This window comes from Grammomys surdaster, unplaced genomic scaffold, assembly GCF_004785775.1.
Source record: "Grammomys surdaster isolate TR1022 unplaced genomic scaffold, NIH_TR_1.0 125984, whole genome shotgun sequence".
NCBI classification, from domain to species: Eukaryota; Metazoa; Chordata; class Mammalia; order Rodentia; family Muridae; genus Grammomys; species Grammomys surdaster.
Window position 1 is genome coordinate 3042431 of NW_021620800.1, and position 23453 is coordinate 3065883.

At 46.9% G+C, this 23453-nt stretch overlaps 1 protein-coding gene and 1 non-coding gene across 3 annotated transcripts in view; both read left to right on the top strand.

Annotated features, from left to right (window-relative positions):
- The window catches only part of Gpatch1 (G-patch domain containing 1), a 42964-nt gene that overhangs the window by 7911 nt on the left and 11600 nt on the right, over nt 1-23453 (top strand). The window contains exons 2-15 of one of the 2 annotated variants that reach the window (XM_028754194.1): nt 537-671; nt 1724-1809; nt 2801-2961; nt 4065-4162; nt 5231-5289; nt 7640-7882; nt 9380-9527; nt 12080-12159; nt 15116-15320; nt 16796-17092; nt 18549-18727; nt 20318-20445; nt 22428-22564; nt 22929-23092. In XM_028754194.1, coding sequence (XP_028610027.1) covers nt 537-671; nt 1724-1809; nt 2801-2961; nt 4065-4162; nt 5231-5289; nt 7640-7882; nt 9380-9527; nt 12080-12159; nt 15116-15320; nt 16796-17092; nt 18549-18727; nt 20318-20445; nt 22428-22564; nt 22929-23092 — 2120 coding nt within the window. The remainder of the gene's footprint in view (nt 1-536; nt 672-1723; nt 1810-2800; nt 2962-4064; nt 4163-5230; nt 5290-7639; nt 7883-9379; nt 9528-12079; nt 12160-15115; nt 15321-16795; nt 17093-18548; nt 18728-20317; nt 20446-22427; nt 22565-22928; nt 23093-23453) is intronic. The other variant, XM_028754195.1, reaches the window with a different exon arrangement.
- On the top strand, nt 12454-12560 carry LOC114609834. Its single transcript, XR_003709590.1, has one exon. It is a non-coding gene; the product is annotated as a U6 spliceosomal RNA (small nuclear RNA).

Here is a 23453-nt window from a genome sequence, read left to right on the forward strand (position 1 = left end):
CACACACACACACACACACACACACACACACACACACACACACACACTCTCTCTCTCTCTCTCTCACACACACACACACCCACTAACCCACTGAGATCCACCTGCCTCTGTCTCTGTAGTGCTAGGATAAAAGGCTACAGTTTTTAAAGGTTCCACAGCCTCCCCAAATAGCGCCACCAACTAGGGACTAGATATTCAAATTCATGAGCCTGTGGGGGACATTTCCCATTTAATCCGAAGTTGAGTTCTCAGAGTCTGAACTAGGGCTCTCATGTATGTGGAATCACTCTATCCACCGAGCCCATCCTCAGCCTCAGCTTGGACAGTCTTGCTGCAACATATTTCTTAGCAGAATCTTCCAAAACATATTGTTTGTAAACTATAAGCTAATAAAGCCTAGAAACAGCAACTTCGATTGAATGGCTATCCATGGAGTTAAAAGTGAATAGCGACTCATTATGTTTAAGAAATGACATTTGCCCGTTCTAACCCCTCCCCCTCCTCCTCTCTCTTTTTCCACTAACTCCTTTTTTCAGGTGAACGACCAAAGAAACCCATTCCTCTTCAGGACCAGACCGTCAGAGATGAGAAAGGAAGGTACAAGCGTTTTCACGGAGCCTTTAGTGGCGGTTTCTCTGCTGGCTACTTCAATACCGTCGGCTCAAAGGAAGGTACGGTTCCGCAGGGGCCAGAGGACTGTTCAAGCGTGTGAATGACAGAGCTCAGGTTCTCCCTCTTGGGTGTTGTCTGTGTGACTGAGTCTTTCCATGTAGCTCAGGCCAGCCTGGAAATCTAGACCCTCCCACCTCAGTGCTAGGGTGACAGGCATGAGTCTCCATGTCCAGATTCCCTCCTGACTTTAATAAAAAATAAAGTTGTTGGTACATACACCATAGAGTACAGAAATATTCTTTGGACATCTGGGTTGCTCCCAGAGTTGACTTACACATGCTGTTGGGTGCAGCCTGACAGGGAAGAACCTTTCTCCTACTTTGTGGAAAATGGAGAGATTCCAGGCAGGTGGCTAAAGCCAGATAGTGACTTCCCTCGTTTTGCTTTGTCCTGAGTACCCTCAGGCAGGTGCCCAGTTAATCACTGACTGTACCTCTGACACAGTGACTAAGGAGGTCAAGTGTCACAGGTGTTTTGCAGTTTTGCAGATGAGGCAACTGGGGGTCATAGAGGTTATAGAACTAGGATAACATCAGAACTGCCCAGGAGTTATTTGACACAGGACCGCACACACCAACTACTACTTGTTCATGACCTGAGAAAAATTAATTAAAATGTCACACTATATTGTATAATCAGTTCTGTAATTAAAGTATTGCATGTTGTCGTCTTTCTTTTCTTTTTTTTCTCTTATTTATTTATTTATTTATTTATTTATTTTGAGACAGGGTCTCACTGTATAGACCAGGCTAATCCAGAACTTGCAATGTAGACCATCTGCTCTGCTGTCTCTGGAGTGCTGGGATTACAGGCATGCACTACGCAATTAACTGAATGCTTTCCTACTTAGGGGCTAGGGATGGAACCTAGGACCTCACTGCAGGCTAAAGCAGACATTCTACCACTGAGCTATATCCCTAGTCTGGTCTACCGAGTGAGTTCCAGGCTGGCCAGGCCTTTGAACGAGACTCCATCTTAATGAAGAAATGCAAACAAACAACAAATGAAATACTGTCTAGAATCATAAGACTCTACATTCTTTTCCTTCTAGGATGGACACCTTCTACCTTTGTGTCTTCAAGACAGAACAGGGCAGACAAATCTGCTCTTGGACCTGAAGATTTTATGGATGAAGAGGTGGGTCAAGCAGTGACAGTGTCCTTGTTTGTGGTGCCTTCCTGTTCCCTAGAAAGCCCGTGTAAGCTTTCCTTTCTATCTGAGGCTTCACCTCTGTGATGTTTTGCTTGTGTCCTGGGTGCCTGTTAGTAGTAGCTTCTCCATCACTCAGATGTCTGTGCAGGGGATACTTGGACAGTCTCTGAAGTCAGGAATGTCATGTAAAGGCAAATGTACTTGGACATCTCTAGTTGTTCCTAACTTGGCGTCCATGGTGATGAACCTGTGGCTGTTCACAGGAACCCTGATGCACCCCATGGCTTTAGGAACAGTAAGCTAACTAAAATTAAACTCCCATTACCTTAAAACATGGGCATGGATTCACCCATGAGCACAGACATCCGCAATACAATAAGCTGTAAGCTACCAGGAGGAAAAGGAGCCCCTGGGTCTTGCCATGTAGCTAAGGCTGGCTCTGAACTTTCAGCCCTCCTACTCCAGCCTCCCCTTGTGCTAGGATCACAGGCATGTTACCACCACATCTGACTTCTCTCTCTTCACATTTGGATCATTTATTTAGTGTATAGGGATGTTTTGTCTGCAATCAGAAGAGGGCATCTGATTGCATGGGACTGCAGTTAATGACAGTTGTGAGCTGCTGTATGGTTGCTGGGAATTGAACCCAGGATCTCTGGAAGAGCAGCCAGTGATCTTAACCACTGAGCCATATTTCCAGAAGCCAGCATTCTCTCTTTCTCTTTGCATATTTACAGAAAACTGATCTCTATTTAAAACTTTGTCATGTGTGTTCATACAAATCCATTTGTTGTGTGTATGTTAGTACAGTCCATTTGTTGTGTGTGTAGTACAAGTGCATTTATTTGTGTGTGTCTGTATTAGTACAAGTGCATTTGTGTGTGTTAGTCCAAGAGCATCTGTGTGTGTGTGAGTGCAAGTGCATTTGTTGTGTGTGTAGAGATGAACTAATTCTATTTAATTTTCTTCCTTGGAGGATCTTAGTGAATTTGGGATAGCACCTAAAGCAATTGTTACCACGGATGACTTTGCTTCCAAAACCAAAGACAGAATACGGGAGAAGGCCCGGCAGCTGGCAGCGGCTGCAGCCCCCATTCCTGGAGCCACCCTGCTGGATGACCTCATCACACCAGCAAAGTGAGGGGGGGTGTTCCCAGCATGGGTGCTTTGCAAGTGTGTGGTTATCTTTCTCAGGGATAGCTCAGCTGCAGGCACAAGGTGTTGTCTGACTAGAAGACTAAGAGAAGGGGTTTCACCCAGAGTGTCTCCCTTTATCCTTGCAATGGAGGGCTGTTAGGAACTGGGGTGGCTCCCTTCCTCACCTTCCTCACTGGCCTTGTGGGTTCTGTCCTGCCTGTTCCCTCCCTCCCTCCCTCCCTCCCTCCCAACCTTCCTCCCACCTTCCTCTCACCTTCTCGCCCCTCTCTTTTTCTTTCTCTTCACCCTCAGCTTGAGGACAATTTTCTTAGTTTAAAAGACATATTCCATCCCTACAAGTGAGGTATAAATCTCAGTCGTTGCCTAGAGAATGAGAATAGAGGAGAAAATGGGGACATAAAAGGCCAAGCGCTTAAAGCTGGTTTGGAGAACAGACACAGGCTGGGGAGGGAGCCTTCCGGGAAGAATAAGGAAGACCAAAATGTTGGTGATGTCTGAAGTGCTAGGGAAAGCATGCTTAGAGAATAGATAGAAGAAAAGAAGTTATCGTTTTCTGATTAAGTGGGCAGACTTAGGAAGCCACATGGCTGTTACCCGACTTTTGATTTCTGTATACTTTCTTCTGTCCTGGGTGTGTGGCCTGATTAGAATTTCCTGGTGTTCCTGGGCCACAGGCTTCCTTGACAAGGACTTCCTAGAGTCTTTACAGGTCCGTCTCAAAGGCCGAAGACTCAGATGTGTGTCTCCCCTAGTTTGGATGTGCCCCCAGCCCACAGGCTTGTGCCGATGTGCTGTAGGTGCAGGATGTGCCCCAGAGCCCACTGGCTGGTCCATTGTACTGTAGATACAGGATGTGCCCCAGAGCCCACTGGCTGGTCCATTGTACTATAGATACAGGATGTGCCCCAGAGCCCGCTGGCTGGTCCATTGTACTATAGATACAGGATGTGCCCCGGAGCCCGCTGGCTGGTCCATTGTACTGTAGATGCAGGATGTGCCCTGGAGCTGGCAGGCAGAGGAGCTAGAGAGGAGTTGTTTACTAACAGTGAAGTTCACTGTTACTGTTTCCATGTCCTGTCTAGATTGTCTGTTGGCTTTGAGTTGCTAAGAAAAATGGGTTGGAAGGAAGGACAAGGAGTCGGCCCTCGGGTGAAGAGAAAGGCGCGTCGACAGAAACCAGGTAAGCCCGATTGAGGTCCCCTTCGCAGCCCATATTCTGGTTTGTTTAGTTTTGTCTTGTGAGACAGAGTGGAAGTCTGCAGTTCAGGCTACCTGGAGCTCTCTGTGTAACTCAGGCTGGCCTCAAACTCATGATTTTCCTGCTTCAGCCTCCTGAGTGCTGGGCTTCTAGCTGTGAGCCATGACCCTTAATTACAGCATAGTTTTTCTAAAAAAGGATTTCTTTATTACTAGCCGGGCATGCTAGCACATACTTTTAATCCCAGCACTTGAGGTGCTGTGCGTACCACATGTGTGCAGGAGCCTGGGAGGCCAGAAGAGAGCGTCGAGGCCCTGGAACTGGAGTTAACAGATAGTTTTGAGCTACCATGTGGGTGCTGGGACTGGAACCCACGTCCTCTGCATGAGTAACAGATGCTTTTAGCCACCTCTCCAGCCCCACAGCATATTTTGGAAAGCTGCATATTCCTAGAAATAGACCAGTGAATCAGGTAGCATGCATATAGCTTAAGGTTTAGGTGTAATGCAGAGTACATTCTGGAAGGATTGTGCAGGTTCACATTCTTACCAGGAGTACAGATGTTTGCTTTCCAACCACACCTTAACTGAATCACAGAGTCACAGTCAGCGTTACTGTTTCCTCCTCTTCTTTCTCCTCCTCCTCCTCTTCTTCCTCCTCCTCCTCCTCCTCCCTCCTCTATTTATTCATTCATTCATTCATTCATTCATTCATTCATTCATGCTGAGGAGTGAACCGAGGGCTTACACATCCCAGGCAAGGACCATGTCACTGAGCAACACTACACTCCCAGCTTCACATTATTTTCTGCTCTTCCCATGCCCTCTGTGCTCCCAGACTGTGAGTGAGCCCTTTGAAGGCAGGAGTAATGTCCTTTGGGTCCCTGCAGTACATGATCAGAACCCAGGTGGATTGGGCCTGTCGTCCCCCCAGGCGACTCTAAGGGTACAGCACCTTTACAAGTGCAGTCGTGTGCCTCTGATGAGTGCAGGTGGCTCGGGCTTTATTTTTCTTCACTCATGACTAATGCCTTTGGGATCTCTTTTGTAGATCCTGGTGTTAAGATCTATGGCTGTGCGTTGCCGCCTGGAGGCTCCGAAGGGTCTGAGGTATGTTGAGTAGAACGTACTACTTCATGATGGTGAAATTTTAGGGTTGCAAACTGGGAATGTAGCTCAGTGGTTGAGCCTAGCATATGCAAAGCCTTGGGTCTGATCCCTATTACTGAAAGAAAAAAAAAAACCTGCCAGGTGTGCTGGTGCACAGCAATAGGTAGACTGAGGCAGAAAGAAAAGCCTAGCCTGAGCTACATAGTGAGACACTGCCTCAGAAAACAGTGGGATGGCTCAGTGGGGAAAGGTGCTTGCTGCCAAACCTGACCACCTGAGTGTGATCCCCGACACCAGATATAAGGAGAGAACCAACTCCCACAAGTTGCCCTTTGACCTCTATATACATAGGCATGCATGCCTATGTCACACACAATTTGTCTCTCTTACACACACACACACACACACACACACAGACAAATAAATAAATAAATGTAGTAAAAATTACAATGCAACACAACAAAAAGCCCAAGCAGACAAAATACCCAAGCAAACAGATAAATAAATCACTAGCAAGGTCACAAGCGATTTTGGGAATCTGTTAGATTCCGCTGTCTCAGAATAACCATACCCTAAAGCTATTGTTACCACGTCAGCTAATACAGTCAATGACTTGCTAGCACCATAACTATCCCAACTCTGTTCTTATTTATTGATTAACTGGCTGATCGATTGAGACAAGGTCTCACTATGCAGCCCTGGCTGATCTGGAACTCACTGTGTACACCAGGCTGGCCTTCCCAAATGCTGGGATTAAAGTTGTGCACTACCTGGGGCTGGGGGTTGCTGGTGAGATAGCTCAGTGGTTAAGAGCACTGTCTGCTCCTCCAGAGGTCCTGAGTTCAGTTACCGGCATACACATGGTGGCTCACAGTCATTTATACTAAGATCTTATGGCATGCAGGTGTACACACAGAGAAAGTACTCATGTACATAAAATAAATAAATATCTAAAAAGAAAAAGTTATTCCCTACCATGCCCTGCCTGTTCTTATTTATTTATTTATTTTTTGTGGTGGGTTTAAAACTAAGGCCTTGCATGCTAAGTGTGTGCTATATCTTTGAACTATACACATGCTTGCCTTTGTTTCATAGTCTTTTCTTTCTTTTTCCTTTTTGTTTATTTTGTTTTGTTTCGAGGCAGGTTTTGTGTGTGTGTGTGTGTGTGTGTGTGTAAAACAGTCCTGGCTGTCTTGGAACTTGCTTTATAGATTAGACTGGCCTCTAACTGAGAGATCTGCCTGCCTCAGCCTTCAGAGTGCTGAGATTAAAGTCATATACCACCACTGCCAGGATAAATTCTTTTCTTTTTCTTTTTTAAGATTTATTTATTTATTTTATGTATGTGAGTACACTGTATCTGTCTTCAGACACACCAGAAGAGGGCATCAGATCCCATTACAGATGGTTGTGAGCCACCATGTGGTTGCTGGGAATTGAACTCAGGACCTCTGGAAGAGCAGTCGGTGCTCTTAACCACTGTGCCATCTCTCCAGCCCTAGATTCTTTTCTCTTTCTTTCTTTCTTTCTTTCTTTCTTTCTTTCTTTCTTTCTTTCTCTCTTTCTCTCTTTCTCTCTTTCTCTCTTTCTCTCTTTCTCTCTTTCTCTCTTTCTTTCCTTCTTTCTTTCTTTCTTTCTTTCTTTCTTTCTCCCTTTCTTTCTTTCTTTCTTTCTTTCTTTCTTTCTTTCTTTCTTTCTTTCCTTCCTTCCTTCTTTTTTAAAAGCTGTGTGCCTGCTCCTTAGTCTTTCTGTGTGTGCAGGTGCCTACCAAGGGCAGAAGAAGACTCCAGATAACCTGGAACTAGAGTTAAAGGCAGGTGCAAGCTGTCTGATGTGGGTGCTGGGAACTGAACCCTGGTCCTCTGCAAAAGCAGCGAATGCTCCTAATGGCTGAACCATCTTTCCAGGCTCTGCTTATAGCAGTGGTTCTTAACCTGTGGGTTGTGACCCCTTTGGGGGTTGAACAACCTTTTCACAGGGGTCGCATATCAAATATTTATATTTCAACTCACAACATTAGAGACCTGAAATAGCTTTAATTAGTATTAATTGCAAGTAGTAAATAGTATTTAACAACAAAATAATCTTGTAGTTGGGGTCACCACAATGTGAGGAACTGTATTCAAGGGTCGGGTTGAGGCTCTAGGAAGGTTGAGAAGCACTGGTTTCTAGTTTCACCATGACGTTGCTTTTGTTAGTGTCATTTTTTTCCAGGGCTGGGATCTGGTCATTCACGGCAGCAGAAATACAAGCCCGGCAACTGTTTTGTTTGGAACTAATCACTGAACTCTAAGAGGACTTGACACCCGAGAGTGACTCACCTTCATTCCTCCTCAAACATTTGAAATAGGATGAAGATAACGACTACGTGCCCGACAATGTGACTTTTGCTCCTAAAGACGTCGTGCCTGTGGATTTCACACCTAAAGACAATGTGCACGGGCTGGCCTACAAGGGCCTGGACCCCCACCAGGCACTGTTTGGAGTGCCAGGGGAGCACCTGAATCTTTTCGGTGGAGCGTCTGAGGGGACCAGCCATCTTCTTGGAGACATTGGACTGAGTAAAGGAAGGAAACTGGGCATTTCTGGCCAGGTAAAAGTTTCTGTGCTGTAGAAGCAGAGACACTGATACATAAGTATACTTCCCGTGGTGGGTCAGTCCACAGCAGGGACTTTGTTTGTTCAGTGAGGACTTTGAAGTCCTATCCTGCCTCCCCATGAATCCCTTCCCCCTTTCTCTCTCTCTCTTCCCCTTTCTGACTCTCTGTCTTTGTCTCCGTTTCTTTCTCTCTCAGTTCTGGGGTCTTGCCTAGTATATGTAAGGCTCTGTGTTCCAGCCCCAGCACTGAAAGAGATAGAGAGAGACAGAGGCAGAGACAGAGAGACAGACAGACTCAGGGCCTTGCATACAGCAGGCAGGTACTCTTTCACAGAGCCATATGCTCAGTCCCAGATTCTGTTTCTCTGAAGGTCCTTTGGGGACGCCTGTGATGCTTGCCACCCTAATTCTAACAGTGGTGCCCGAGAGCCTGTAGCGTCCTTGGTGGAAACCCATGTTCCCAGCTGGAGGCCTGTTTTCCCATCCTGGTGGGACCACACAGAAAAGCACCTTTCCAATACTTTGATTTAGTCTAGTTGCAGCTGAGGGCCCACACAGTGGTCCAGCAGATAAATAAAACTCCTTGGTTCTAAGCTAAGCCTCACCTCGCTACTGCACTCCCTGAGTCGGGAGCACCTGGGTCCTTTTCACTTGGAGGTTTCGTCCTTTCGGAGCTTTCTGTTGCCCACTTTCTCAGACAACTCACAGGTTCTTAAAAAGAAAGTGGGCCAGGGTGGTGGTGCATTCCTTTAATTCCTGTACTCGGGAGGCTGAGGCAGATGGACCTCTGTGAATTGCAGGCCAGCCTAGACTACATGAGCAAGTTCCAGGACAATCAGGGTGACATAGTGAGATTTTATCTAAAAAAAAAAAAGGTGGTTACTTTGTTTCATTCTTTCTTTTTTTTTTTTTTTTTTTTTTTTTGGTTTTTCGAGACAGGGTTTCTCTGTGTAGCCCGGGCTGTCCTGGAACTCACTCTGTAGACCAGGCTGGCCTCGAACTCAGAAATCCTCCTGCCTCTGCCTCCCAAGTGCTGGGATTAAAGGCGTGCGCCACCACCGCCCGGCTTGTTTCATTCTTTCTTTGCATGCCTTTCCTCTTCTTCCAACAAAAAGTCAACTTACTGCAGGCTGTTCCCCACAGAGTGCAGACCTTGGCCCTGCTGACCAGAGACGGACAGATGTGTCTGCCGTTCTCTTTTCAGTGGCCCGTTTCTGTCTGTTCAGTGCTGGGTGGGTGTTCTTCATGCCTTTCTGTGCTGGCACCTGCTGCTGGGGCTAGAGGATTGTGCCAATGCTACAATGTGGCGTTTGCCTCTGGTCACTGCTTTTCAATAGACCTGAGACTTTTCTAACCTAGGGTTCCCATTTGCTTCTCTCTCAGTCATCTGCAAGTGCATATGCATCTGCCGGATCCTTAACACAGTTCAGCCCTGCAATGCAGACGGACCCTCCAGCCTGGGAGCCCTGTTTGAAACCTTGTGTTTTGTAGGCTTTTGGTGTAGGTGCCCTGGAAGAGGAAGATGATGACATCTACGCCACAGAAACTCTATCCAAGTATGACACTGTGCTGAAGGACGAGGAGCCCGGAGATGGCCTCTACGGCTGGACAGCTCCCAAACAATACAAAAATCAGAAAGGTACTTCTTGGCAGCCCAGATGGTAGGACTGGTCGTCAGGCTCTTGGGAATAAGGGAGCGCAGGCTCTGGTACTGGAGTGCCAGACTCTGTAGAGGAGAGGGTTATCAATGATGCAGGATGTGGGGCTGAGAGATGATGGTTCAGTGGTTAGGGGCACTGGATGCTCTTGCAAGGACCTGAGTTTGGTTCGCAGCACCCACACGGTGGCTCACAGCCATCTGTAAATCCAGTTTCAGGGCATCTCATACTCCCTTCTGGCCTGCTTACAGGCCTCAGGCATACACATGGTACACATACACGCATTTAGGCAAAATACCTATAAACATCAAACAAAAAGAGATAACCAAAAGATATGCAGGGTGAGAAACAACGGAAGATGATACAGTGGCTCAATCTTATAATTCTAGCACTTGGAAAGTTCAGGCAGAAGGATTGCTGAGTTTGAGGCCTGCCTTGCAGTGTATAGGATATAAGAAAGAAATGGGGTTTAAGTCACAGCGAAAGCCAGCAGTGAAGATGGGAGGTACTAGGGCACTGGGGAGGCTTGGGGCCAGGAGAGGAGTGACCGTGTGGCCTGGTGCCATGCTGTGGTCAGACAGCAGTGAGGACTCAGAGTTCAGGGAACTGGAAGATTCAGCCAATTTAAACAGCAGGCCAGAAGACCAGGTTTGAGGACAGGTGACAGTGCCAACAACAGTCTGTAGCACAACAGAGCTCAGCTAACCTGCTCCCCCACACCCCCACCCCTGAGGGCTCAACAGGCTCTTGTCCGCAGTCAGACATGGTCGCATGGTCGCTCACCTGACCCTTTTTTTTTTTAGTTAAGGTTTAACTGTAGAGCCCAGGCTGGTCTCAAAGTTGTGCTCTGTCTGCTTCTACCTCCCAGGTGCTGAAATTACAGATGTGATTATTATAAATATTGGGGTCTTTCCACAGAACTTAAATCTCCAGACAGAGTCTGTCGTGTTCCAGATCCCTTGGTTAAACTCCCATTCCAGTCTTGATTTCTAGAAATGGTGCCGGGAAGTAGACAGGGTGGAGAATCGGGGCTGTCCGATACAGTCAGTCAGCACAGTGCCCTAGATTCTGTCACAGTACCCCACCCCCGTGCCCAAACGATACACAATTCCCCATATTACAAATCAGAAATGTTATTGTCTGTGTTACACAGCTAATGTATTGATGCCATCGACAATATGTTACATGTTAATTATATAATAATGTAAAGTACTAGTTACTAATTGAGTGACTCTAGACACTAATAGAATGAAATTAATAATAGGTATATTAATTATATCAGTAACCAATATTTGTTCTTTTTTTTTTTTTTTTTTTCTTTTTTGTTTTTTCAAGACAGGGTTTCCCTGTGTAGCCCTGGCTATCCTGGAACTCACTCTGTAGACCAGGCTGGCCTCGAACTCAGAAATCCGCCTGCCTCTGCTTCCCAAGTGCTGGGATAAAAGGCGTGTGCCACCACTGCCCGGCTGTAACCAATATTTAAGTTAACTAAATTCTTAACATCTTACAGTAGTTGGTAGTTTGCAATAACATATACTCTACTCTGCTTTCTTTCCAAGACAAGTCTTTCACTTTTCCTCAACACAGTGCCTTTGTTCTGCTGATAAGTTTGGGATATTTTTTTCTCTTTTTTAATTTGCACATATTCGCTGCACGTATTTTCTTCTGACTGAATGAATGTTTCATTTCACCCGTTTCTGCAACTGACTTTGAGATTTTTTTTTTTCCTTCCAGCAATTAACGAGTCTGGAATGAGTCTTCTGCGTACCCACCCTGCAGAAAGTCTTTTTGCGAATCGCAGGGCCTTTGTCACAGGCTTGGTGACTGTAGCCAGAGGACCAACCCCTGATCCAGTCAGAGGGCGTTGGTCCCTCAGTTTCCTTAGTTCCTGATCTTAACTATCTCCTGTTAGCATTTCATTTGCAACAACAGTTTGTCCCAGGGCGAGTTCACAGCTGACCTGGTTGTGTTGCCTAGGAGCCTTATTTGGGCTGTCGCTAAGGAAACTGGGACACAGCCACCCTGGGGCACTGTGTGAGAAATGACCCTTGCAGTTAGGATCTTTCTTTTGACACTCCAGCTGACTTTTCTTGAGAACTTTCACTCCAAATATTAGCCACCTGAGGTTGATTTGGTGAGGAGGGAGAGGACAGCTTTATGGGGTCATTTTAGATCAAAGTTTTAGGTGTTTCCAGTCAGAGTCTTTGGGCTCCCAATGAGGCAACATATCATGGTGGTGGCCCGTGCAGAGGCTGTTTTACTGAGGTCCTTACTTTGAAGACAATGCTGGGTGTTTATCTTGGGAGGCTGAGGCAGCAGTCTGAGCTGTCTGGGCGGCTGGGCAGTGGAGGGCAGTTTGGGCTGAGCCTCACTGTGTCAACAAAGGGGTGAGAGTTTGAATGCCACTCGGTCCCCAAATGCTCCTTCCCAGTGCCCTCACCCAGGGCGCTGTTTATGCTCCGGAAAATAAGAAGCCTCTTGTCTCACTTAATCTTCTCAGCTTCTGGAATTAATCAGTGATGTCATTTTGTAGAACCCGAGAGAGATCTTCGATATGTTGGCAAAATTTTGGAAGGATTTTCCTTGGCTTCTAAACCTTTATCTTCAAAGAAAGTAAGAAAACCTTTCCATTAAAATTGTTTTGCTTGTTTGGCGCTTATAGTGTTTATTTTAATATTTTTATATTCTTTAATATTTATAATATCATTAATTAATTGAGCTATATCAATGTACTTATGGACATCTGGTATTCCTCTGTGCATACTCCTGTGTTAACATTTTTTAGAAGAAAGCTGGGTGAGATGGGACAAGTCTGTAATCCTAGCACTTGGGAAACTGAGGCAGGAGAATCATATTCTGAGGCAGCCTGGGTAACTGACTAAGACCTTGTTTCAAAAAGCGGAAGGGGTGCTCACTTCAGCAGCACATATACTAAAAGTGGAACGATACAGAGAGGATTAGCATGGCCCCTGCGCAAGGATGACTGGCAGATTCGTGAAGCGTTCCATATTTGAAAAAGGGTTGGGAGGGGAGGGAAGGGAACTTCACATAGCCCAGCCAGTAAAGTACTCAAGACACGAATTCAGTTTCCAAACCCATAACCAAAAAGCTGGTGCAGTGGTTGTTGTAATTGTTATCATACATGGAAGGTTCCAGAGGCTCACTGGCCAGCAGTAGAGCCTCCTTGACAAGTTCCATGCCTGGGAAAGATTCTGTCTTAGAAAACAGAAGGTGGGGGCTGGAGAGATGGCTGAGCAGTTAAGAGAACCGGTTGCTCTTCCAGAAGACCCAGGTTCGATTCCCAGCACCCACATGGCAGCTCATAACTGTCTCAAACTCCAGTTCCAGGGGATCTAACACCCGCTTTGGCTTCTTCTGGCACCAGATATACATGTGGTAGTGCATAGACATACATATAGGCAAGATGTTCATACACATTAAAAAACAAATGAACAAACAAACAAATAAGACATTTCCATTGAAAGAGGCCAGTAATGTGGCCCAGTGGTTAAATTCCCAGCACCACACAGAACCCCCAAACTCTTGCATCTTGTTAGAGGGCAGTTCTCTTACTTTTAGACTAACTTGATGTTTTGGGAATACTGCTCAGGGGAAAGTGCTTACTTACCATATGCAAGTAAACATGAAGATGGCTTCCTGGCAGGAGTAATTCCACTGTGACCAGGGAGCTGCAAACTCCTAATTCTGCCAGTAACAATAGGATACAGACATGGATGTGGTGGGAAGTTCTCAGGCCAGTGTGCACCTGGGACTGAGTGCTTCACCCGACGTTCAGGGTTGACTTGGTTCCCACTCTCAGGAAACTTCTGATTCTAGAAGTCAATGTGCAAGCAATGGTTAATCTTTGCTTGTTACACTCAGAGAAAGGAGACCCTTCAGTAGTTACTTAAAATATCTAATGATTGGGTACACGGTGCAGCCTTTAATGCCAGCACTTGGAAGGCGGACCCAGGCTGATCCCCTGAGTGTGAAGCCAGCCTGGTCTCTAGAGTTGAGTTTCAGGACAGCCAGAGCTACCCAGTGTAATTCTGTTTCCAAAAGAAGGCCAATGCTTAGACTGGGGATGTAGCTCAGGTACAGAGACTGCGTTCATTGTGTGCAAGGTCTATCAGCCCCCAGAGAAACAACAAAACCCCAAGTTCCTTTTAACTTTTCTGTTCTGCTGTCATTAATGTCTTCAGAGTTATAAATCCAGAAATTTCACAGATAGGTATAAGTTTCCATGTTGTCAGCCTTTCTCTCCCCTCCCCCTCTTTCCTGCTGAGGTTTGATCTAGGACCTCGTGTATGCTAGGCACACACTTTACCACTGAGCTACACCCTAGCCTGTCTTTGTTACTTTGTTGTGGGAGTTGGGTGGTTGCTGAGACTTAATCCCAGGGTCCTGTGACTGACTATTCTGCAAATATTGTAACAGCCTCATCCTCAGCTCTACTCAGGGCCTGAATTAAAAAGTAAGTTGTGGGGACTAGAGAGATGGCTCAGCGGTTAAGAGCACTGACTGCTCTTCCAGAGGTCCTGAGTTCAATTCTCAGCAACAGTATGGTGGTTCACAACCGTCTGTAATGGGGATCCGATGCCCTCTTCTGACAGCTACAGTCTGTCTGCTACATACAGCTACAGTCTGACAGCTACAGTGTACTCACATACATAAAATGAATAATTAAAAAAAAAAAAGAGAGAGAAAAGTCGGGGCAGAAGCCGGACAGATGGTTCAGTGGTTAACAGCACTTGCTGCTTAATATTGAATGGGATTTCAGTACACAAATCCCTGTAACTTCAGCCCCAAAGGGTTCATGTCCTCATGTGGCCTCTGCGGGCACCTCCACAGATGTGCACACGCACTTACACAACAGGCATAGATATTCACAAATAAAATGAAAATGAATTAAAAAAATGGAAGTAAAAAAAAAAAAGAAAAGAAAAGAAAAAAAAGAGCCGGGTGGTGGTGGTGCGCGCCTTTAATCCCAGCACTTGGGATGCAGAGGCAGGCGGATTTCTGAGTTCGAGGCCAGCCTGGTCTACAGAGTGAGTTCCAGGATAGCCAGGGCTACACAGAGAAACCCTGTCTCGAAAAACAAAACAAAACAAAAAAAAAACAAACAAAAAAAAGAAAAAGAAAAAAAAATGGAAGTCTGATGTTTCACTTTGGACGTGAGCCGTAGCCTGAACAAAGAGTTTTGAATTTAAAACCACCTAATTTCAAGTCTGTTTTTTTCTCTTGAACAAACGTCTGTGACTGTTTGGTCCTGCAGTGGGCTGGGTCCACATGTGGGGCAGGGCACGGTGCTGTGTCTTCTCACATTCAGTGCTTTCATCATGGGAAACACGAGTGTGAACAGTGGTGTTGTCTGCAGTGTGAGGCCACTGGGACAGCGGTTCCGGTTTCCCTCAGGGGCCACACTATCCCAGTGCTGTCCACTTCGAAAGTGAGCCAGGGCTGGGTGTGGCTCATGACACTAAAATCATGGTTTTCCTTCTTCAGTCTATGTGATCTTGTAGCCTGGATTTCCTGACCTTTATTTTGTCTGGTTTTTTTTTTTGTTAAGATTTATCCACCCCCTCAGTTACCCAGAGACTACCGACCAGTGCACTATTTCAGACCTGTGGTCGCTGCAACGTCCGAGAACGCTCACTTACTTCAGGTGTTATCGGAGTCATCTGGGAAAGCGGGGCAGGACATGGAGACACACAGTAGGCATCAACTCAATGCTTCCAAGCGGGGGGAGTTGCTAGGAGAGACGCCTGTTCAAGGTACGTGTGATGGAGGAGGCTGGACTTGTTATGTTTGACATAATCTTACTCAAATGGGGAGTTGTGGTTTCCCACTGATGGGGAACCCTAGGAGGCGTGTCATGTATTGTAAACAGCGTATAAAAGTGTACACAGACCTTACTCATTATGACTTGGGGAGTTGTTCTTTTTGCCCCTCCCCCCATTCTTTTTTTATTTACATGTATAAAGGTGTGTGTGTGTGTGTGTGTGTGTATATATATGCACATTCATGCCGGAGGCCAGAAAAGGGTGTTGCCTCCCTGAAGCTATAGGTGGTTGTGAGCTGCCTGAGGTGCACATCAGGTGTCTACAGGAGTGATACCTCCTGAGCCATTTCACCAGCCCCGCTCTTCCCTTCCTCTCTCCTTCCCTCCCTCCCTTCTTCCCTCCCCCCCCCTTTCTTTGAGACAGGGTCTCTCTATGTAGTCTTGGTTGTCCTGGAGCTGGCTGTATAGACCAGGCTGGCTTTAAACTCACAGAAATCCTCTTGCTTCTGCCTCCCAAGTGCTAGGATTAAAGGCCTGTGCCATAACACCTGGCCTCCCTCTTTTGTTTTTGTTTTTTTGAGTGGGGTTCTCACTATGTAGAGCCCCACTAGCCTAGACTCATTATTTTGTTCCATCAGCCTCTTGAGTTGGGGTTATAGGCATGCATCACCACACCACGTACCCCCACTTCCTTAAAAATGCCTTTTGTGGTGTGTGTGTATGTGTGGTGTGTGTGTGGTGTGTGTATGTGTGTGTGTGGTGTGTGTGTGTGTGTGTGTGTGTATATGTGTGTATGTGTGGTGTGTACATGTATGAACCACACTGCCTGGATGAGAATCAGAGGACAACTTGTAGGCATTGGTCTCTCCTTCCACTTTGTGGGTCTTAGAGATTGAACTCAGAGCATCAGGCTTTGTGGCAGGGGCCTTTATCCACGGAGCCATCTCACTAGCCTTTTAATTTTATTTATTTGTTTGTTTATTGAGATGGCCTTGACCTCATGATAATCCCGCTCGGCCTCCTAAACAAACCAGGATTACAGAATGAACCATTGCTGTTTTTCCAAAGCAGTGCTCTGATATTGCTCTTGGCTTCCTTCCTGTGAGAGGAGAGACCTTACCTGCATTGTCCCCCAGACCCTGGGCCACTGCCTGCTATGCAGTTGGTGCCAGCGAGCTTGTGTGATGTGAGTGCTCAGTGGGAGGACTGTGGAAGCTGTGACCATAGCCGCCTGCGGTTCAGGATCCTCATCCTGGGCATGGAGCAGGGGGCTTTACATACTCCAGGCATTGGCACTTCCTCGAGTTGTTTCCGTGGCCAATTATGTATATTTGCAGTTCAGAGGACATACAGATATTGATAAATCAGTAGGATAAGCACTCATCAGTGATTATGTACATTTTTAGTAGTGACCGTGTATACAGAAAAGGTAAAGGTGTTTTTCATCTCGTTACTGTTTTTATTTAGGGTCAGCCACTTCAGTGTTGGAGTTTCTGTCTCAAAAAGACAAAGAAAGAATCAAAGAAGTGAAGCAGGCAACTGACCTGAAGGCTGCTCAAGCCAAGGCCAAGAGTCTGGCCCAGAGTGCTTCAAGCAGCAGGGCACAGGCCTCCACAGCAGACCTCGGGCACAGCTCATGGCACCTGGCCCTGGGCGGCGGGACAGTCGCCACCAGAGCCAGCAACTTCAAGCCTTTTGCCAAAGATCCAGAAAAGCAGAGACGATATGAAGAGTTCTTAGTACACATGAAGAAGGGTCAGAAAGGTGGGTGCTTGGCCTGGCAGGGTTGGCAGCCTCTCTGTGTGTCCCTTCCCCCATCACGGACTGCAAGGCAAGCCTCCCCGATCTGTCATTAGTTTTGCTCCACTTGGTATAAACAGTGCAGAGGTTTCAGGCCCTCACTCTAAAAAGCAGGTACATAGCAGAAATAGAGTTAAGGCCTGTAACTCCAGCACTGGGTGGGAGCAAGGCTGAGGAGTGGGAGCAAGAGTTGGAGGCAGCCCCAGCTGTGTAGCAAGTCCTTGTTTCAAAACTAAAAAGTAAAACAAAACAAAAATCACACAAAAGTAGTGATAATTTTGGAATTTCAGTTTCTTTGAAAAAGCAGAAATATTATGGGGATGTGTTTTCATTTTAATCCCAGGTGTGGGATACGGGGCTGCTGCAATCGTCCACAGCAGCTGACTGTGATTTGCCTCGTGCTCTAGCAGGGGCATAATTTTACCAACTGCAGATAGTTTCTGCAACTGTGTGACGTTTGGAATTCTATAGACTTTCAGATGGTATATAAATGCCAGGGCCCTGGTAGGTGGTTTGTTGGTTGTTGCTGGTCACGGTTTCCTAAGCAGTCACGCACAAAGAAGAAATAAGGAGAAGAAATTAGATGTCCTGATGGAGAAGATAAAACTTGCCCCGAGGAGCATGAAGCCCCTCATCAGCAGGAAGTAGTCTAACAATAACATTGCCCCCTTTCTGACCCCTGACTTTATTCAGGGATCTCTTTCCTTTCCCCTCTGTCCTTTTTTCCTCTCCTACCTAGTGTTAGGAGGTTGAAATGGTGGAAGAAGAGAGGTGGAGAAGAGTGGAAGAAAGAACCAACAAAGTAGCAAAAGACAGCCACACAGAAAAAGGGTAGAGAGAGTCTCCTCCCCAGCACAGGGCAGTAGGTGGTTGGGTTAACTAACGTCTGTGTGTCCCAGCAATGCTCTTGCAGCTAAGGGTTAGCCATGCACCAGCCTTCCAGAGCTTTCTCTTGTACCACGGAGTAAGTAGGATTCAATAAAGAGCATCTTGATGAAATGGGGCTGAACAGACGGGTCAGCTGTTATAAGAACACCGGCTGCCCTTGCAGAAGGACCTAGATTTGATTCCCAGCACCCACATGGCAGCTCACCACCGTCCATAAGCCCAGTTCCAGGGGATCCAACAGCCATACATACATACATGGTGTACAAACATGCTTGCAGACAAAACATCTACACACTTAGAGTAAAATCTTGGACAAAGAAAAAGAAGCATCTCATGAAGGCAAGAGTGATACTGCCTGGAGAAGCACCCAGTGGGCCCCGCCCCCCGCCCGCCAGTGCCCCGCCCCCATAAGTACGAGGGTCTGGACATCTGGCCTCTGAGGAAGCGCAGGCCAGTGGTGTCCACTTGGTGCTCTCCCTCAAGCGCCATGCCCTCCTCGGAGTAAAACAGTGCCTTGTTCCCTGTCCCACAGATGCTCTGGAGCGATGCCTGGACCCCAGCATGACTGAGTGGGAGCGGAGCCGAGAGCGGGAAGAGTTTGCCCGGGCAGCTCAGCTCTACGTGTCCTCCAACTCCACCCTGTCCTCCAGGTTCACTCATGCCAAGGAGGAAGACGATTCAGATCAGGTTGAAGTCCCTCGGGACCAAGAGGTCTGTCGCCATCATGTGCCTGCCTGGTGAACTTTGTTTTGTGTTTTTGCAGTTGTAGAAATTGAGCTGAACCCAGGCTTTCTTTCACACAGTGTTAGTATGTACATGGTCTAACCATTAGGCAACACTCCCAAGCTCTGGTCAGATTTTTGTTTGTTTGTTTGTTTATCTGTGTCTGTGTATTTATGTGGATGTGTGCACGGTGTCCAGGTACATGTGAGTTACAGACAGTTGTGAGCTGCCATGCGATTGCTGGAACCCAGGTTGTCTGGTAGAGCAGCTGGTGCTCTTAACTGCTGAGCCACCTCTCCAGCCCCTTACTCTTTTGGGACAGGGTCTTTCACTGGACTCAGAGCTCATCGAATCAGCAAGGTGGGCTAGCCAGTGAGCTTCAGGGAGCTACCTGTCTCCTCTCCTCCACTGATGGATTCTGGACACATGCTCGTGCACCAGCCTTGATGCAGGTTCAGGGGATGTGAACTCAGGCCCTTAGGCTTTTGTGGCAAGCGCTTCTGACTGAGTCGTCTCTGCAGCCCCTCCTAGCGATTTCAAAATTAAAAACACCATGCACCTAGATATCTTATCAGTGAAAAGATCAAAATACACATAGCATAGCAGAGAGAGGAATGGTGTGACGTCTAGCTTGTAAGATGTAAGCAGTGTAACAATCCAAACTCTTGGATAGTTTAAGACCAGAGCTTGTTTGTTTATTTTTGATGGAAATACAAGGGAATGAAGCTTGGCATTTAAAAAATACAAACTTATTTTTATTTTATATGTGTGAGTGTTTTGCCTTCATGTATTTCCTTGTACCACATGCGTATCTGGTCCCCTGAGGCCAGAAGACAGTGTTAAACCCCCAGGAACTAGAGTCGGAGAGCTGAGCTACCCTGGTGCTGGGAATCAGACCTGGGCCCTCCGGAAGAGCAGCTGGTGCTCTAACTACGGAGAGGTCTCTCCAGCCCTGACCTTTTTTCTTTTGAGATGTGGTCTTGGTATTCTGGCCAGGCTAGTTTAGAATTTGCTTTGTAGGCAAGACTGCTTAATACTCAAAGAGATCCACCTGTCTTTGTCTCCTGATATATATTTTAAGATTTTTTTTATTGATTTTTAAAAATTCTTTATTCTGTTGGTGATGGTACATGTGTTTAATCCCAGCACTTGGGAGGCAGAGGCAGGCAGATTTCTGAGTTTGAGGCCAGCCTGGTCTACAGAGCAAGTTCCTGGACAGCCAGGGCCACACAGAGAAACCTGTCTTGAAAATACAAACACACACACACACACACACACACAAACACACAAACCAAAAAACTTCATATATGTGTGCATGTACCTGTGAGTATTTGCATGTGAATGTGGGTGCCCATCGAGTCCAGATGAGGGCTTGGATCCTCTGGAGCTGGAGTGACAGGCGGTTGTGAGCTGCTGGATTTGGCTGTGGGGAATAGAATCGGGGAGTCCTCTGCAAGAGCAGTGTGCCATGTCACCTGCTGAGCCATCGCTCCAACCTAAAGCTTGCTGTTTCTAACTTGGAACGCTAGCGAGGTCAGTTCTCTGACTCCATCAGACAGAATGTCCGTCTCTTCCTAGAATGATGTCAGCGACAAGCAGTCAGCCGTGAAGATGAAGATGTTTGGGAAGCTCACCCGAGACACGTTTGAGTGGCACCCCGACAAACTTCTGTGTAAGAGGTTTAACGTCCCTGACCCTTATCCAGGGTAAGTTGGGTTAGCCTGTCTTTCTACCCACACCATGAAAGGTCATTTAGGAGAAAAAACATCGTTAGATTTATTTTATGTGGTTTTGCCTGCGTGTGTGTCTATGCAGTATGCATTTACCTGCTACCCTTATGGCTTAGAAGAGGGCGTCAGAGCCCCTGGAACTGGAGTTACAGCTACCACATGGGTGCTGGGACCTGAACCTGGGTCCTCTGTGAGAGCAGCCAGTGCTCTTAGGCACGGAGCCATTTTTCCAGCCCCGTTAGAGTTCATATTACACGCTTGTGGTCCCCTTTTCAAGAGGAGCTTAACTTCTTACTATTGGGAGTTGCCCGTTTGCACATTTACTTTAACTTCTGTTTGTTGATGTGTTTGTACTTTTGTTCGTGTGTGTGTAAGTCTGTACATGGGAGGACTCAAGGTGGACAACAGAGGGCGTCGGGTCCCCTGGAGCTACGATGACAAGTGGTTGTGAGCCACATGACACGGGTGCTGGGAACCCAAACCAGTCCTCTGAAAGAGCAGTAAGCACTCCTAACTACCGAGCCATCTCTCTAGCCACCCCGTCCCCTAGCTGAGATTCATGTGACTACGCGTGAGTCTGTGTTGTCACATGTATTTAAACCATACTGCAACCTGTTAATTCACTGCTAAAATGCAAACACAGGTAAACTTTACTCCATGTCTTAACGACTTCACATGGCATCTTTTTAATGCTGCTCATACATTTTATTTGAAACATGTTACTTCCAGCTGGATATGGTGGTGCCCGTCTTTGATCCTAGCACTTTCGAGGCAGAGGCAGGAGGATCTCTGGGAGACTGAGATCAGCCTGGTCTACAGAGGGAATTCCAGGACAGCTAGGGATACATACTGGAGAGACCCTGTGTCAAGTAGCAATAAAATTTGTGTTTCTTTTCCCTTCATGTGTGTTTGGGAAGGTGCTAGGATCAAACACAGGGCCTTCCACATGCTAGGATTGGATACCACAGGGCCTTGCACACACTAAGATCAAACACAGAACCCTGCATATACCAGGATCAAATGCCACAGGGCCTTCCACATGCAGTCAAGCTCTCTGCCCCTGGACTCCCTCCTCAGCCTAGTGCTTTGTTTTGAAGTTCTCTTTATAAGATGCCAGAGATAACTCAGTGGTTTAGAGCACTGACTGTTCTTATAGAGGACCAGGCGTGGGTTCCAGCACCCACATGGCAGCTCACAACTGTCTGTAATTCCAGTTCCAGGGGTTCTGTTGTCCTCTTCTGACCTTCTGACCATAAACTGAGTGAATCAATTAAAAACCACAAGTTTAGCATTTTCTTATTGGATTAAAAAATATTCCCAGAAAGCATATACTGGACAATATAATTATGTTTTTAGCTATGGAATGCTCCATTAGTGTAAAGCCATTCTTGAAGTTAAAATTTTAGTCCTCCTCCTCCTCCTCCCCCTCCTCCTCCCCTTCTTCCTCCTCCTCCTCCTCTTCTTCTTCTTCTCTTCCTCCTCCTCCTCTTGTTCTTGTTCCTCCTCCCCCTCCTCTTCCTCCCCCTCCTCCTCCTCCTCTTCTTCTCTTCCTCCTCCTCCTCCTCTTGCTCCTCCTCCTTCCTCTTCTTCTTCCTCCTCCTCCTCCTCCTCTTTTTAAAGACAAAGTCTCACTGTGTATCCTTACCTGGCCTGGAACTCCCTGTGTAGACCATGCTGGCCTTGAACTCTCTGAGATCCATCTGCCTCTGCCTCCTGTGTGCTGGGATAAAAGATGTGCACCCCCACGCTCGGCAATCAGTTCTCTAATAGAAATAACTCAAGGGTTCTGAAGCCAGGCATTCTGCCTTCCTGAACTGCTTTGAGAAGTAGAAATGTCTTGAGCCTCCGTGGCCCAGTCAGAGAACCGATGGGAGAAAGCAAGTCTCACAGGACATGGGCTTCACCCTAGCTGTTGTTATTAAAACACCGTCTTCTTTCCTTTTGACCTGCTACCCCAGCTCAACGTTAGTTGGCTTACCTAGAGTGAAGAGGGATAAATACTCAGTCTTCAACTTCCTGACGCTCCCAGAGCCTGCCCCTCTGCCCGCAGCTCCAGTACCAAGTGAAAAAGCCCCGCAGCAACGGGGTCCAGACAGTGAGTAGAACTCCTTGGGACCTAAGTCCTGACCCCTATGGAACCTAGGTACTGACCTGGGTCTCAATTCCTCACTGGCTGGAAGGGGGAGTAAGGGGTGGACCAGCAACCCTAAGTGTGAGCACAGTGTAGACTTTCTCTGTTAAGAATTGCTTGTACCTGTACAGCAGCACCCACTGGGCAGAGCAAGTCAGGAGTTTAAGCTTTGGGCTAGGGTCTGTCTGCACCTGCTGTATCCCCAGTAATTTGTACAGTGTGCCTGGCCCATCCAAGGTAGACTGAGGTTCTGAGCAAATAAAAGGTCAGTCTTAAATTTGCCTTCTGTTCACTAATTCCAGTGTTCTGTCGGGTTCCTGCCTTTCAGAATCCAGGAAACCATCACGATGGGATACATCCAAACAAGAGAAGAAAGAGGATTCCATTAGCGAGTTTTTAAGTCAAGCTAGATCAAAAGTTGGACCTCCAAAACAAGAATCCAGTGCCTTAGGAAACAAAGAGGAACAGGCCCCTGAGCCACGCCCAGACTCGGTATGGGGGCGCTGCTGTTTGTGCTGGAGACTGTGGCCCAGGCTCTTCTCTGTGTGATGCGTTCTCTATTCAGTAGTGGGTGGGTGTGTGCCCATGTGCATGTGTGTGCCCGTGTGCATGTGTGTGCCCGTGTGCATGTGTGTGCCTGTATGAGCAGATGACAGCCTCTGCTGCTCCCCCGCTGTACAGTGAGTGTATAGCAGACCGTAGGCTTGTGTGTGTATGACAGAGCACACATTTCTCCAGAACAACTTTACTTATGGAAACCAACAGCAGATAGATTTGGCCCGTGGGTTCTACCTGGCTGGTGCCCATTAGACAGACCCATGACGCAACTGTAGCTGTATGTTAGAAAAGTCTA